Here is a 17757-nt window from a genome sequence, read left to right on the forward strand (position 1 = left end):
AAATATTTCATAATTAACCAAATTTAAGTTATTAAAATTATAAATGTTAAATGCAAGTTACAGATGTTCTCTTCATTAAATGCTCTGGAAGCATAATGGTAATGTCTTTGTATGCATTATTTGCCAGTTGAGCTACAGATACTTTTGGTAATATTTGTGGGCCCTGTTTCTACACTAATTCCTAAAGATGGGTGGGGTGTCGTAAGTTCTGCTTCAACCTGCCTGGGTTATCACTAGTTATCGCCACATAGGATGTTAAAAAAACAAAACAGGCAATCTCCCTCATTACTGTCTCTTTTCTTTGGATATTTGGGAATATATTTATATATTTTCACACTCTCACAGTTGTACTTAATTCTCCATTTAATTGGGATTGGCTTCTTAAGTGGGCTAGATCAATCTCTGTTTGTTTGTCATGGAGGAGGACTGTCACTACCTAGGTTCCCATTCTGGCAGAAACATAAATATGTTTCCTCAGCTTCCTCAGCAAGGCAGTTGTCATCTTGGCAGTGTTTTTGGGGTCGTTATCATGCCGTTCGGCCCAGTTTCTGAAGGGAGGGCATCATGTTCTGCTTCAGAATGTCACAGTACATGTTGGAAGCCATGTTTCCCTCAATGAAGCTCAGCTCCCCAGTACCAGCAGTACTCATGCAGCCCCAGACCATGATGATACCACCACCATGCTTGACTGTTGGCAAGAGACAATTTTCTTGGTACTCCTGACCAGGGCGTCACCACACATGCTGGACACCATCTGAGCCAAACAAGTTTATCTTAGTCTCATCAGACCACAGGACATGGTTCCAGTAATCCATGCTCTTGGACAGGTTGTTTTCAGCAAACTGTTTGCGGGCTTTCTTGTAAGCCAGCTTCAGAAGAGGCTTCCTTCTGGGACAACGACCATGCAAACCGACTTGTTTCAGTGTGCGGCGTATAGTCTGAGCACTGACAAGCTGACCTTCCGCTTCTGCAACCTCTTAAGCAATGCTGGCAGCACTCATGCGTCTGTTTTTTAAAGCCAGCTTCTGACGCACAAAACCTCTGTATGACCCTGGCCAGTACTGTAACTCAGTTTCAGGGTGTTACCAATCTTCTTATAGCCTAGGTCAATTTTGTGGAGAGCAACCATTCTAATTCTCAAATCCTTAGAGAGTTCTTTGCCATGAGGTGCCTTGTTGAACATCCAGTGGTCAGTATGAGAGAATTGTACTCAAAGCACAAATTGTAACTGCTCTAATACAAGATACACAAATTTGTATGGTCCTGTCAAGCAGACAAAAACATGAAAATGATGAATAAGACATGTTGCTTTGCATGGTTAAACGACGTACAGCTATTATCACTTAGGGTGTACTCACTTTTGTTGCCAGCTATTTTGACAATAATGGCTGTATGTTGAGTTATTTTCAGAGGACAGTATTAAAATATATATACAAGCAGCAGCACATTGACTACTCTAAAAATATATCCAAGTTTCATATAGTATTGTCCCTTGAGAAGATATACTAAAATGTTTGCTGACGTGAGGGGTGTACTCACTTTGGTGAGATACTGTATATATGTAATATTAAAAAAGTAAAAATACAGTAAAAATAGTTTATAATAGCTGCAGGAGTGCAGGTAGACTGTAAGGGCCTGCCAGTTCTATGCCTGATGTTCAGACAAAATGACTCGCTTGAACTGACTCATCAGCTGGAAATATCAGCACTCATTGGAATCTTGCACTGGGATCTCCCAGTTTTTTTCCTCACCAAAAGATCTCAATGCAAAGAGAATTGCTGTTACTCACACACAAGCATGCACACAACCAGTTTCTGTGGCTTAGGCCTCGTGTCTGAACATGTTCATGTTTGTTCTTCCTTCATTGACAGCAACTTATTCAGTCCGCTTATTAAAGTAGTGCACAGAGAATGTGACGAACGATGACTGGAATCCATTTCTTAGTCAACAAGCCTCTGATTTTCCATTGTTTCAGAGGGTTTTCCATGTGTTGATCAGAACTACAGAGCAGCACTTTGAGGGTAAAATTCAAAAGTCCTGAAATCATTTTACCCTATTAGTGTTCTGGTTTCACTTATTTTCCCTTGTGAAAGCAACAAGCACTTTGAATCTTCTAGTCTAGAGGAACAATGCATGTATGTGTAATCCAACAGTTCCTAGGTGTTTTATAATGGGTATTTGAACACCCTCAGTGATGTTAAGGGTATTTTATGTTTTTTTCTCTTTCTCTCGTGAAGCCTAAAGTTTTGATACTCCCTCAAATGCATAAGTTACATCAGCGCATTCTTTCTGTAACTGACACACATTGGCTGTGTCTAAAATCAAAAGCAGCTGCCGCCCTCTTCCCATTCCATCTGTGACTTAACAGGCAGTATTATAGTGAAGGCACATTTTAAGGTTTCAGACTGTCTTTCAAAGCACTATAACAACGATCACTTTCAATGAGCTTTAGAGAACCAAGAATTTGTTTAATAATTTACCACTTTTTTCTAGGGAAGATGAAATAAATATCCCTAATATCATCTGATAACCTTAATGGTACCGATATATCATGGTCAGATGGGGGATTTTTTATATTTAATGTACACACCTTATTCAGAACAGCACCATGACCGGTATGAAAGTGAGGCTGTGAGGAATAGACTTCCAAAAACTGACCCCAAAATTTTGAACCGTATATCGTACATTTACAATGATTGAAGAATTTAATAAAAAATGGTGTAGGATTTTATTAGTATCACACTACTTTAAAATGTTTTCAAAATAACTTTAGCCTCATAGAGGAACTGAGCATGCACAATTAAATAGCCAATATTGGATGATTTATCTCCAATATCAATCAAAACAATTATTTAAAAAATGTGTAATTCTGTAATATCTGCTGATAAGTGATATGATACTCATATACTATGCATCACTTCTTCCTTCCACTTCTATGACTCAAAACATCATGAATACTGTTTTCTGCCACAGGGGAAGAGGAGTCCTGTGGGTTAACCACTAGACTTTTAATTTTAGATTTTGAGTTTCTTTAAAGTCCCCTTGTGGTGAAAATCAAGCTTTTAATGTTGTTTGTATGTCTATGTGCTGTTTTTAATATGCTTAAGGCAAATATATGCAAATTCGTAAGTCAACACCTTTGCTGAGTATTTTCTCCTTAACCCTCTGGGGACCAAGGGGTTTTTGGGGCCCTTGGGATGTTTTGACATGCACTGACATTTGTGCTTTTTTCAGTTATTTATAAACATGTTAATGGCAAAGGTGTAAATTCACTCTATATAGCACAAACGGGGCTACCATAATGTGTGAGCAACATGTATGTACATGTTTGTATTTTTGAGAGAATATTATTTATGCATGGTTATTGAAAAATATAAAACTAAAAGTTTCTGAAATAAGGCCACAAAACACATATTGATTATTTCTTCACGAGACTTTTGAAAATTGTATCACATAGTCTAGAATATTTGCTCCAAAACTATGTGAGAATCATCCTGACTACTCATTCAGATAAGTCAATAAAGTCTTTTAGAATGTGTATGACATGTTTAGTGTGAGAAAGCTTTATGCAGGAGGCGTGATCTCTCATTAATATGTATGGCATTTCACACCTGAGAAAGACAAAGACCCTCCCATAATGGCCCTATTAGGTGTGCTATCAGGCCATATCATTACGAGGAGCCTTGCACAAAGAATGAGGAGATTTAAAAAAGAATGGCTTTTAGATTGTTTGGATTTATTAACAACACAACATAATCCAAAGATACACAACAAAGGACAAAAAAGCACATTAGTAAACACACTGATCTAAAGACAGAGGCTTGCACAGTCACACAGCATTGTCCCATTCCTGAAACATAGTACACACCCAGGGCCGGAACTTCGGCGCGGGATTGCGGGTATTGCGCATAATTCTAATCATTCCCGCAGGTCTCCCATTTATAATGCGGGAAATTCCCGCAATCGTAATCCACACAGATCATAAAATCAAATCATTCTTTTAACAACTCTCTGCCAGACGCAATTTCACAAACAGCGTGAGTGTTCAGCGGTGCCGCATCTCTTCTCTCAAAATGTGTTGTGCAAGGCAAGCATCAAGCGCTGCGGCGATAATACACACTCGCGTTTAGGAGTCGGGACATGACGGAATATTCACTTGCACAATCAGGCCAGCAGTGCATCGTGACTGAAGTTAACCATTTGCACATCTTTTTAAGTCTTACCAGTTTAAACATTCAAGCGATTTTAAAATAATTAGTGCTCGCGCGCTCTCTGAGAGATTATTTTCTAAGCGCACATTCATAGAAAATCCGCCTCAAAAACTGCTGGCCAGTAACAAAAGTTATTTTTCGCGGATTATATTGCGGTCTTCGTGAGTATACTCTAAACATAGTCGCTTTTGTCTTTAATAAGCATAAAACGCATGCCAGTATAATGAACACAGGATCCGTGCACTAGCTCTTAAAGTGACGGCAGCCATTTGTGTGTGTCATTAATTTTGTTGTCAAAACAACAAAAGATAGCTTTAAGTTAAAGGAATCAGGATTAAAAGCCTATGTATTTAATTTATTCAGGACTAAAATACTACCCAGTGTTATTTTCCATTTGATTACTTTATTCAGTTTCTGTATATGAATACTAGTGTTAGACCTATTCAAAAACTTCTCTTTATTTGCCTTTATTTGTATCTTTATTCTATTGTATTTAATTGTGCTACTTTTTTCAATTTAATTAACACAAGGAAGCTTGATTTAAATTGTTTGTGTAAATTTACAACCCCATTGTAAAAATGCAATGAGCGCAAACATTTAGGCAAGATAAATGTAATAATTTTGTTTGTAAAAAAAATCATTTCAGTCACAATCAGTCATTTCCAAGGTGTTTGATTTTTCATTTTACCATGTTCATGTACAGTCTCCTGTGAATGTTGAAGTCAGCAGGACTCATCAGTGGCATCTCATTCTCATCCCTGTAAAAAATAAAATAAACACCTGTGAACATGCTGATATCAAGAGAAACTATATGGCTGCACGACTTTGGGCATGCATTGTAGATTTTTCTGGTTAAAATGGCTTTTTAATTAAATACACACACACACACACACACACACACACACACACACACACACACACACACACACACACTGCTTAGAATAAGTGAACACACCCATGCTAAAGTTGACTAAAAAGAGTAATAAAAAATCTGAATGCCTTAATTAAAAAAATGAGGAAAACTCCAACCTTTAGGGACATGAATAATGTCCCTGAATTCTTTGTGAATGAATAATGTATCGCAAATAATTAAATGTTCTTCTTTAAAATACTGGGTGCATACGTCTGGACACTTCTATCACACACCCTTCACCATATAGACATGGTTTTATTTCAGTTAGTTAATAATAATAACAATAGCCTAGCATGCGGCCTATAAATCGTTAAAAAGGAAAACTTCAGTACACTAGAAAAAAAATATATGGATACGTTTACTTCAAATGTTTCCATTCGTTACAAAGACAGTATTTAACAGTAAACATGTTTCTAAACATTATAATATTCACCACATTAGAGTAAACACTGATACTAGCCTAACATAAAGCTGTGTTTTATTAAACATAAAAACATCCTTGTGTCGTACATGACAAATACATTTCCTGCCTGTCTAGGCTATAGTTCATATTTCAACATGTTTCTGTCGATTTCATAAATTTTAGTCTAGCAACAGTTCAACTGGAATGTCAAGTGTATGCAACAATAACACTATCTAATATACACTCACCGGCCACTTTATTAGGTACACCTGTCCAACTGCTCGTTAACACTTAATTTCTAAGCAGCCAATCACATGGTGGCAACTCAGTGCATTTAGGCATGTAGACATGGTCAAGACAATCTCCTGCAGTTCAAACCGAGCATCAGTATGGGGAAGAAAGGTGATTTGAGTGACTTTGAACGTGGCATGATTGTTGGTGCCAGAAGGGCTGGTCTGAGTATTTCAGAAAATGCTAATCTACTGGGATTTTCACGCACAACCATCTCTAGGGTTTACAGAGAATGGTCCGAAAAAGAAAAAACATCCAGTGAGCGGCAGTTCTGTGGGCGGAAATGCCTTGTTGATGCCAGAGGTCAGAGGAGAATGGCCAGACTGGTTCGAGCTGATAGAAGGGCAACAGTGACTGAAATAACCACTCGTTACAACCGAGGTATGCAGCAAAGCATTTGTGAAGCCACAACACGCACAACCTTGAGGCGGATGGGCTACAACAGCAGAAGACTCCACCGGGTACCACTCATCTCCACTACAAATAGGAAAAAGAGGCTACAATTTGCAAGAGCTCACCAAAATTGAACAGTTGAAGACTGGAAAAATGTTGCCTGGTCTGATGAGTCTCGATTTCTGTTGAGACATTCAGATGTTAGAGTCAGAATTTGGCGTAAACAGAATGAGAACATGGAACCATCATGCCTTGTTACCACTGTGCAGGCTGGTGGTGGTGGTGTAATGGTGTGGGGGATGTTTTCCTGGCACACTTTAGGCCCCTTAGTGCCAATTGGGCATCGTTTAAATGCCACGGCCTACCTGAGCATTGTTTCTGACCATGTCCATCCCTTTATGGCCACCATGTACCCATCCTCTGATGGCTACTTCCACCATGTCACAAAGCTCTAATCATTTCAAATTGGTTTCTTGAACATGACAATGAGTTCACTGTACTAAAATGGCCTCCACAGTCACCAGATCTCAACCCAATAGAGCATCTTTGGGATGTGGTGGAACGGGAGATTCGCATCATGGATGTGCAGCCGACAAATCTGCGGCAACTGTGTGATGCCATCATGTAAATATGGACCAAACTCCCTGAGGAATGCTTCCAGCACCTTGTTGAATCTATGCCACGAAGAATTGAGGCAGTTCTGAAGGCAAAAGGGGGTCCAACCCGTTACTAGCATGGGGTACCTAATAAAGTGGCCGGTGAGTGTAATTCATAATACATTTCTTACCTTACATCTTTCTTGTCTTCAAATCGCATTCTTCTTCTGATGTAACTAAATCCAATGTAAGCTCTGCGTGTCTTCCAAACTCAACGAAAGCAGAGGACTGATGAAGTTTGGTGCTTTGTTTTTGAGGTAATGAGCGCGTTTGCATATCAGTCTCTTTTGCGGGCGTGGGCAAATTAAAAATAATGAGCAAGCGTTTGAGAAACTGGAAATCTTGTTAGTTTTATACAAATTACTTAAACAGAGAAAATTTGTTTTCGCTTTGAATCAGATCATTTAAAAGTACAAACTTAAATGATTATAAAGATATACATTTCAGGCCTGGGTGAATAGTATTAGCTGAGTTTGTTTAAGTTTAAGAGACGTGCTCCAGAAAAAAAGTTCACGGAGAAGAGGAGGCAGAACGCACACCCTGTTTATTTTCTTTATTTTACAAAAGCACAATATTTTATTTCGATTGTATGTGGGCACATAATAAAGAAGACATTTAACAGTTTATTTTCTCATATTTCTTAACTCTATATGACCAGAAATGATGGTAGTACTTTAAGTCTATTTTTCTGCTATGTGAAAAAAACGAGCAAAACGCACGGGTGCGTTCTTGGTCCCCAGAGGGTTAAAACTGCATTCAACCAAAGACGGTCTCAAAACCAACAATCGCTGGTGTTTCTGATGTCACAAACTGCCTTGTAACCACTAACCAATCACGTGGATCTCTGAGCTGGTGCAAGTGTGGAAGCTGGGCTAATTAGCATATTCATAGAACCGCGTATACTAAATGAGGCAAGGGTGTGGGTACTTTCCATAAGATCATCTCTCAAATCAAACCAGCTATTAGGCTGATAACTGAAATAAAACCATGCCAGTCTCTAGGTATGGTGAAGGGTGTGTGATGATGTGGGGCTATTTTAATTCCAAAGGCCAAGGGAACTTTATCAGGATCCATAGTATCCTGGATCCATGAAATAACTGGCCTTTAAAAATAAAAATCTGCCTTCCTCTATGGGAATTTAACATAGGGGTGTCCTGACTTATGCCCCCTGTATTTTAAGGAAGAACATTTATTTATTTACGATACATTATTCATTCACAAAGAAAATTGGTGTCCTTAAAGGTTGGATTTTCCCTTATTTCTTTAATTAAGCATTAAGATCAATTTCCAAAAGTCAACCATTTAGTCAACTTTAGCATGGGTGTATTCAGTTATGCTAAGCACTGTATGTAATTTTGGTGATCAAAGATGAGTTTTAAGGGTTTAAAATTAGGGGTAAAATTATTGACTACATGGGGACTTTAAGGCTGTAGTATTTTGTCAAGAGAAGCACTTCTTTTTTTTGTTACACCAGCCTAACTCGAACACAATCATCTATGATAAACACAAGGACAAAATGTCACTTTCAGACGCTCTTTCACCTGGCAACTACATGACTCTTGCTGTGACCCTTGTCACCTCCCAGTCGGGTCACCTGTTACCCCTGATCCCGACATTTGAGAGGTCCCGAGAGAGAGAGACACTCTCTCTCTGACACACAGCAGACAGAGAGCTCTTTGAGCTTCTTAAACATGTGCGTTTCAGCTCTCATTTCCTCTCTTTATCATTCTCTGTCTCTCTCGTATTCACACTCTCACAGTGGTACTTAATTCTCCATTCAGTTGGGATTGGCTTCATTAGTGGGCTAGATCAATCTCTGTTTGTTAGTCATGGAGGAGGACTGTCACTACCTAGTTTCCCATTCTGGCAGAAACATGCTCCCCTATAAATATGTTCAAATGCTCAGGCAAATTTATATTGTATACTACTTGTATACTTCATGCACACAGAACTTCATGACTCATCATTGTCTAAAACTTTGTACTACACAAGGCCTCCACCCCATTATTGGTCTAATTTAGAGGGCGTATAAACAGATTTTAACTTGTTGTTGTCCAAGAGAGAGGTGAAATCAGTCTCCCTGTTTCTTCAGCGGCCAAATATACATTTATTTAGTCAATCTTATCTGGGCTTAACAATGAGAATCGCTCGATGACAATGTGAGAGAGGTTTGAGCCATTTATCAGAACTATTACTTGTGCTAGATTGTTGCCATCAGTTCTGTTTGTGCATGGAGATGCTATTAAACGAGCAAATGTGCAAAAGAGTTAGGGGATGTACACACAGGGCACATTATTCACTACACTTACGGATGTTCTTTTTTTAATGTTTTTGAAAGAAGTCTTCTCTTTCTCTTTTTAAGGCTGCATTTATTTGATCAAAAATACTGGAAAAACAGTATTAAAAGTGACTATACAATTAAAAATACAATTTAAAATATCAGTTTTTTATATTAATATATTTTAAAGTGTAATTTATTCCTTCTGAATTTTCAGCAGCCATTACTCAAGTCTTAGGTGTCACATGATCCTTAAAAAAAATTCTATTCTGCTGATTTGGTACTCAGGAAACATTTTATTATCAGTTGAAAACAGTTGTGCTGCTGAATATTTTTGATACAAAGCATGATGATTTTTCCAGGATTATAAAAGAACAGCATTTATTTGAAATGTATATATTTTGTAACATTATAAATGTCTTTACTAACACTTGTGATCATTTTAATACATCCATCCATGCTGATTAAAAGTTTAAATTTCTTAAAAAAAAATCTTTTGAACAGTATGTTTTTTTGTTTTTTGTTTTTTTACATTACAGAAAAACTAAGTCACTTGTCATAACTTGCAGTTCAGTGAGTCAGATGTTGATACAGTAACCACTCTGAATGATTCAGTTAGTTGATTCAGGGTAGGATTCATCAGATTGATTCAAACTGGTAATCTTAGGTTTGTAAATCTTTTTGAATGATTCATTAAAGGAATCGTCTCTTAAGCATCATTTGTTCATGAATCAGAATACACTCCTTACGCTGTATTACTGCTTTTAGTATACAGTATCTGTCTATCTCATTCAATTCAAACTTTAAACTCACATTTACTACTCAGTTTAGATGTGATTTCTGATGATTCATGAGCAGTGGAGCTGAGAACACAGAGAAATGGCATTCACAACACTTTTTACTTTATTAGAGTTAAACAAGATATTTAATAAGAAATTAAAGAGTGTATGTAACTATTTATTTATAAAACAAACCTTAATGTTTAATAATTGGCCTGACTGGACCAACAGAAAAAAATCCTTATTGCTAAGCCTTGCTCATTTAGGAAGCTAATACAACAAAAGCAAATAGATTGTTTGGTATTCCCTAGATGCTCATAATTGAGGATTCTTGGTTTCCAAACAGCTGGTCTGACATCATCATGTTTTGAGCTCATCACTTCAGAATGAGTGCTTTTTCCTCTTAAAAAGGAAAAGGCATCCAACTGACAAATACATTGGGAAACCAACAATGTTTTAGTATTGTTGTATAGGTGTCATGTTTGATTCTTCTCTCTTTTGTTTGTGATGCTCAGGTGATGAGTGAATATGGAGGCTGGATCGGTGGTGCGTGCTGTGTTTGAGTTCCTCCCCAGCGTCTCTGAGGAACTCCCTCTGTTTACTGGAGAGATCATTGAAGTGCTCAGTGTTGTTGATGAATTTTGGCTGCTCGGAATCAAAGATGGAGTCACAGGTAAAGTCCCAATAAAGGAATCCACAATGCATGTAGTCTTCTGCCTTTCACACCGGTGTTGATATCTTTTCATTATTTCTGCCCTCAGGCCAGTTTCCCAGCACTTTTGTGGAACCTGTTGTAATCCCAAGCACCAAGACAGGCGAGAATCTGTATGTGTGCATCAATGACTTTAACTCTGTGGAAGCTGTAAACTTGCCACTAAAGAGAGGTACATACATTTTACTCTTAGTTATTAAACATGTTTGAGTTTTTGTCCAAGTTTTTTAAGTTTAAAGGGTATTATTCAAATACATTTATTTTGATGCCGTTCTGAATACACGGAATGTGTATACTATATCACTACAAAAGGGAAAATGTAAAAAATTATGTTGATGTTTACTGCACATTTACTCACCGCACCGCACATTAAGGGCATCATTTACTCACCCTCATGTCATTCCAAACCCCTTATGACTTTCTTTATTCACCAAAAAATTCAAAGACATTATGGAGTCCCAATCATGAATCTTTGGACATTCTGCAATTTTGTTTTTGTTCAAAAAGAAAAAAACTAAAGCAATAATATCTTAAAAATCATTCCCTCACAAAAAGCTATCAGAAGACTTGTTTTTCACAGAAGAAAGATAAACATACACGTTTGGAACAGGTTTTTTCTTAATGATTACAGAATTTTCATCTTTGAACCAGTTATTGCTTTAACAAAGAAGTGTAATTACCGTTGAAATACCGTTAGGTAGCTGACCATTAAATCCCTTTGTACTTCTATTTTCTCTTTCCTTCAGCATAAGTCCTGCTTACTCAGAGTGGCATAATGTCATATATCAGAGGTACATTTTATTTTTTATTGTAGACAGTAGAGCCCTAGATTGTACATCACCTCTACTGTAGCCACTGAACACCCTAACTGTTATGAGGGGATTTAGAGGTTTAATTCCTCTGTTTGCTGTTTTAGCTATATTGAATTAAAAATGGAGGCTCTGATTCAAAGATCTGGTTCATTCCTGATATATCCATTTTTATGGTCTATTTTTAAGCTTATATCATCAGAGTTTCCAGATTTAAAGCACTATCCCAGTTCACCACTAGATGTCACTAGTTGTGTTTTTATATTGTGTAAAAAATACTCATAATCCCAACAGGTAATACAAAAAAAAATCATATTTATGTATTACTTATCTGTTATTTCAATTAGTTCTGTAATGTTTTTTCTTCTTTTCATTGCTTGCCTTGGACAATTTGTTGTGGTGTTTTGCATAATGCACTGTTAATGTTTGTAGTAGTCAGTAGTACTGATCTAATGTGGAAACTGTGATTCGTCCAGTGCACACTTCCTTTATTTTGATGTGAAAAACACAACTGGATGAATTTAGTTTCCACTATCATGTCAGTGGGGATCATATACGCTGTTCTAGTTTGAGTTAAACACAATGGGAGGCAGAGAGTGTCTGTGTGGAATGTGACCCCTGTGACTCTAATGGACATTCTGGCTCCTGTGTGTGTGTGTGTGTGTGTGTGTGTGTGTGTGCTTACTAAAACTGACCACACCAATGACTTTACTGCCATGCAAACTGACTTGAGGTCAGAGGTGAGCTTCATTCAGCTCTAATGCTATTTACAAGGACAGCATAAGGGAATCAAGTATTTTGCCCTTACTGCGAATATGAGTGTAAACGCAATTAGACAGCTAAAAGTTACATTTCCATTTACTATTAAGATACTTAGAAGGGATAGTTCGCCAAAAAATGAAAATCCTGCCATAATTTATTCACCTTCATGTCATTTCAAACCTATGAACGGTCACATTAACAGAATGACTTTAAAAAAAAAAAACATGGTTTAGCATGATACAATTAAGAAGAAAGATGTTTGTTATGTACATAAGTATTAGCTAATACAAATAAAACTAATGCACATTGTACAAAACATAATCCATCTCAGACCCTGATGTTATATGATTATTTTAAGCTTGACAGAAGGTCCGATTGTTGTTCTGTTGCACATGCAGATGGACATCTTTCGCATCTTGCTATTTTTTTTTTTAAATCTTTATAATCTTGTGCCATTCACATTGAATTTAAGACACTGTGTCAAATCAAAGTTTAATTAAAAAAAGGAAAAGATTACCACTGCATTACATATTAAGACTAGTATTCAGAGAATGTGTCTTTAATAAAAGTTTATGCTGTCTTAATGTACTGGCAGTACTTTTATGTTGAAAAAGCCTTCCAGTTCAATAAGAAAAAAATCACTTATATTCCATTAATTAATTACTAAATTATTTATCCTGTTTGTCTATCCTTAGATGTTTTATTCATTTAATTACTTATTTATTTTAAAATGATTTTACACTGTTCTTGCTATGAAAACTTTAGATGCTGATATAAAACAAACAAATAAATATGTAATAAAAAAGTGATAAATAAAATCTTAATAAATATACTCAAGATACAGTCTATATAGACAATCTCGTCAAGTAAATTTGTCTCTTTTTCTAAATTTTTTGATATTTCTACTAAAACTAATAAAATAAATGAAACACTCATTAAGAAGTCATGCAAGAAGGCTGCATTCTGAACAAGATGTAGAGGTTTCATTAAATGCAACTGGAATTTTATTTATTGCCATTATTCTTGTTCTGGTTATCACTTTGTGATATCTCAATCCTTTTGTATTCGGATGCTTATATCTTGTTCTCTCTCTCTCCTGCTGTAGGTGATGTAGTTGCTGCTGAATGCAGTGTAGATGCTGTGTGGATAAGAGGGCATAATGCGTGGGGCTCACGTGGGCTATTCCCTGTGTCTTGTGTTAAAGAGCTGGAGCTTTCTGGTCGTTCCAAGCAGCTGTCAGAGCGCAGTGCAGCCGCCCAGGCCTCTGAGCTCCCCCCACACGCACTGGGCCAGGCCCGGGCCCTCATGAGCCTTCACGCCCAGCTGGACGAGGAGCTAGACTTTCGCGAGGGTGATGTCATCACCATCATAGGCCTGCCAGAACCCGGCTGGTTCCAGGGAGAGCTGGCTGGCAGGACAGGAGTTTTCCCTGAGGGATTTGTGGAGCTGCTCGGACACCTGCGCTCACCTCTGGAGGAGCCTGAACTTCAGACCCTGGAACAGTATCCGGCTTACAGCATGGAAGAAGAAGAGAAGAGAGAGGAGGAAGAGCGGGATGAGGAAAATCCAGAAATGGAGACTCAACAACAGCAAGAGGAAGAAGAAGAAGAAGAGGAGGAAGAAGAGGGAGCTGTATACGGTATCGCGCTTTATGAATTCCGGGCCCTTGAGCCAGGCGAGCTAGACTTTGATGTCGGTAATAGGATTCGTATCCTCGCTACGCTGGAGGATGGGTGGTTGGAGGGGCAAATACATGGCAGAAGAGGAGTTTTTCCCCATCGATTTGTCAAGATGGAAGGACAGCTGCAAATCGTCCCACAAACTGAGACTTTAATTAGTGAAATTAATGTACCCGAGAGAGAAGAAGAATGTTACACTCCCGATTATACCTCAGATCAGCATGATCGCTCGGTTGCAGAATATAGGCAAGAGTGGACTACCCAGGAAGACAACACGGTGTGGGACCTGGATTACTTTGAGCGCAGGGAGGAGGAAAGAAAGGATGACCATGTGCGCTACATGCACTCCGATCAAAGTTCTCAAGAGAAAGGAACGACTCCAAGTCAATCACAGGTTCAGTCACAAGAAAGAAGTCGAGAAAGACCCCCACCCCCTAAAGCTCAACCCCGCAGAGCGAGTAGCTCAGCCCACAGAGGAGTCCGAAGGACCAGAATGGGGAGCCCCAATCTGGGTAGACCCCAGCTGCCACCCAGGCCAAGTCTTCATGCTCTCAGCAACCGGCAATACACCAACGGTTCTCACACCAGTTTACGAGAACCTCCCCCAGCACCCATCACGAGGAACCAGAGTCTTAATCCTCCCTCCAGATCCTCACCTAGTTTCACTTTGACAAGAAACAATGGTAGCTATGCCTCTCATGACAGCAGAAATCCCTTCAGCAGTAAAACCTCTGGTGAGAAGAACAGGCAGAAAAAGCTAACTCGACACGCAAGTGTCAATGATGCGGATCTAATATCCGGTGGCCGCAGCGACCACTGGGCATGGTCTCAAGGACAGGGTTCAAATGGGTTACCGACATCTCAGACGATGGGGATTTTGGATCTGTCATCTGGGGAACTTGAAGCCAAGCTTTCTCAGCAACTGATAGAGTTCGAAAGGAGCTTGCCGGGTCATGGCAACGGAGCAACGGAACAGAGCCGATGGGAGGAGGTTAGTGGTGGATGGGGCAACAAAATTTCCCGTCACTTCTCCATTATGGACTACAGCAATGAGAATGACATAATCCGTGGCTCCTCCCACTCTTCGATGGAACATCTGTTGCCCGCCACTTCCTCTCCATCTGTCTCGGCATCCTCCTCTCTGGAGAGACGGAGAACGCTACGCCCACCTCCTCCTCGACCTCGGGTCCTTAGGCCACCAGCACCTACAAACTTGCATTGTCCTCAGACCAATGGTCGTATTGCTCCTCAGCCTTACAGACCCGCACGTTCGGCACCACGTCCACCTCCTCCATGTCCACACACCAATGCTGTGACGTCCCACCCCCCTCCATCCACTTCCAATCCATTTTATAACTCGCCAGAAGAGGAAGAGACTGTTGAAGAGGTGGAAGAGGCAGAGGATGCTCTGGAGACAGAGAAAGAGAGGGAGAGAGAAGGAGAGAGGGAGCAGGAGCAATACAGGCTACTCCTGAGGTTGGAGGAGGTGGAAAGAGACATTGATATGTATTCTCACACAGCCCAGGAGCTGCAGGCCATGCTGGAAGAGGAGCAGGATGAGACTTCGAGACAACAGGCTCTGGAGAATCTGGAATTCTGCACCTACACCATGGAGACACTAACCCTGGAGCAGCAGCAGCTGCAAGGTAGTCTTTAATTCCTCTCTTTATTCTCACATCAGTAGATTGTGTTTTTACAACTGATACTGATATTATTTTATCTGATATTTATTCATTTATTTAGTATTATTCATTCATTCATTTATTAAATAAAGTAGGAAACATGCAGCATTTAATTATTGTTGTTGAAGTTATTATTATAGTGCTGCATGTTTCTCACTAACTAATAATTGTTTTATTATTTGACCATAATAATAATTGGAACTAAAACAATTATTAGTTAGTGACAAACACGACAAACATACAGTATAATAATAATAGCACTTAATCGTAATTATTTTTTATTTATTTATTAAAATGCTATATGTTTCTCACTTAATGAATGGCTGTCATGTACATTGTACCTGTGTAAATTATTGTTTCCTGTTGAATGCACAATGGCACGATGACACCTAGCAGTTGCATTTATTACTAGAAAAAAACAATTATTTGTTTTATTGGCTATTTCTGTAAAAAACTGAAATATATGTAGTAGCATGAAGTAAGACCGTATCAATGAGTTCTACGACTTACTTCCCTGAGACTTAGTGTTTCCACATAAGCCACTCTTATTTGTTTTATGCTGGCACACTCTCTGACAAAAGAGAACAGCAGCTCATAACAGTTCTAGAAAACAACCTGTCAGCTGGCCAGTGTGTTCAGCCATGCATTAGTTTGATTTGAATACGTAGATTTCCTCACAATATTCATCCACTATCTTCTTTTGAGGTCAAATTACATCTTGTATGTTATAGGTGTTCCCGATTAATGATTTCGATATGCCTTTGAAACCGTCATGCAAGACAAAGTTCACCGTACTGGGTGTGTCGATACACAGAACTTATGTTAATTTATGTTAAAATTCCCCACACTGTGTGTGTCAACTCAACTTGTTTCCTATGAAGTCATCTATATAATATCAATATACATTGGCTGGTTTGCCAACATCTTCTCAAAGTTGTTGTCAACTATATTACGATCTGAAAGAGGAATTTATAAGCCTCCGTTCTTCTAACCCTCTCTCAACGCTGTTGTGTTATATTCAGCAGTTTTTCACAGAAGGTCTCTGCTTGACCTTTACACATAACCAAGGAGTACAACACACACGTGCATAGGGCTGAACCAATGATAAGCGGACCTAAAATATAAGATAGAAAGTAACCACCTTGTTGTTTCTCAGAGTGGATAAAATCAATAGACACTGGCACTGGGAATAACATGTCTTTGCACAACAGTTGCTAAAGTCTGATGTGAGGCATTGTGCACACGATTCACTGTACAGTATAACATTTTGTGAGCTCTTTGAGCCAGATCTTGTGTGTATAGTTATAATTTAAAAGGTATAGGTTATAAATTCATTATAAATGAATATAAAAGGTTATAATTTCATTAACATCGGTATATTATCTATGTGTGGAATGCTGGTTCTGTTGGCTACATTTTTCCCCACATACATATGAAATGCATTCTGAACCTATAGAAAGAGTGGCCTCTTTGCACCACTGTTTCTCTCTCTTTCTCTTGCTGTCTATCTCTACATTTCTGTCTGCATGTCCATTTACCCTCTCAATCCATATCTCGGTTCTGCTCCTGTTTTTTGGTGAAGTAGTGGACGACATATAGTAGTTGGGCCTCTGTGGAGATAATGGGCAGTAGTAGTTTCAGAGCCAGACTTTGGAGCTCTCTGTTGCAGCCTGTGGTGCGTCTCACAGCCATTTTTGGCCATGTTCTTAGAACCAGAACCACACATGCACCAGGTAAGACTTTAGCTGAGAGGGAGGGAGGGGAGGAGGGTGTATATCTCTTAGCATTTGGTGTTACAGAGTTCTAAAAGGAATTTATGTTTCCTTTTCATATGGAGAATGCTTTAGTTAATTAGTCACTATTTCATAGCCAAAGCATTGTATTTTCTTGCTTTATGTGTTTTTGTGTTCACAGCATGTGACACCATTATGTGTGTCGCATACTCTGTTTGCACACAGCTGTGTACACATCTTGCTTGATAAGTGTAACCTGCTTGCTAGGCACAGCCATTTATTTTCAAGTGTAAGGGACAAGGAATTCCGTTTAAAACTTTGATCGGGTTATGGATTTGATGATAGGTACATTTTAAAGCAATGGAGCTTTATCAGTGGCTCTCCAGAAGTGATTATCAGGCACAGTGATGCATGCCTTTGGTTTGGAGCGCTGCCAAAGTCTTGGTGAATACCACT

General features: G+C 38.8%; 1 protein-coding gene across 3 annotated transcripts in view; it reads left to right on the top strand.

Annotated features, from left to right (window-relative positions):
• The window catches only part of dnmbp (dynamin binding protein), a 56009-nt gene that overhangs the window by 12302 nt on the left and 25950 nt on the right, over positions 1-17757 (top strand). For 2 of the 3 annotated variants that reach the window (XM_056268877.1, XM_056268878.1), the window contains exons 2-4: positions 10440-10597; positions 10686-10808; positions 13313-15532. In XM_056268877.1, the coding sequence (XP_056124852.1) occupies positions 10453-10597; positions 10686-10808; positions 13313-15532 (2488 nt within the window). In that variant the 5' untranslated portion in view covers positions 10440-10452. Of the gene's footprint in view, positions 1-10439; positions 10598-10685; positions 10809-11382; positions 11428-13312; positions 15533-17757 lie in introns of those variants that run through there. The other variant, XM_056268879.1, reaches the window with a different exon arrangement.

This window comes from Rhinichthys klamathensis, unplaced genomic scaffold (assembly GCF_029890125.1).
Source record: "Rhinichthys klamathensis goyatoka isolate OS25496 unplaced genomic scaffold, OSU_Roscu_1.1 h1tg000277l_1, whole genome shotgun sequence".
Classification (NCBI taxonomy): domain Eukaryota; kingdom Metazoa; phylum Chordata; class Actinopteri; order Cypriniformes; family Leuciscidae; genus Rhinichthys; species Rhinichthys klamathensis.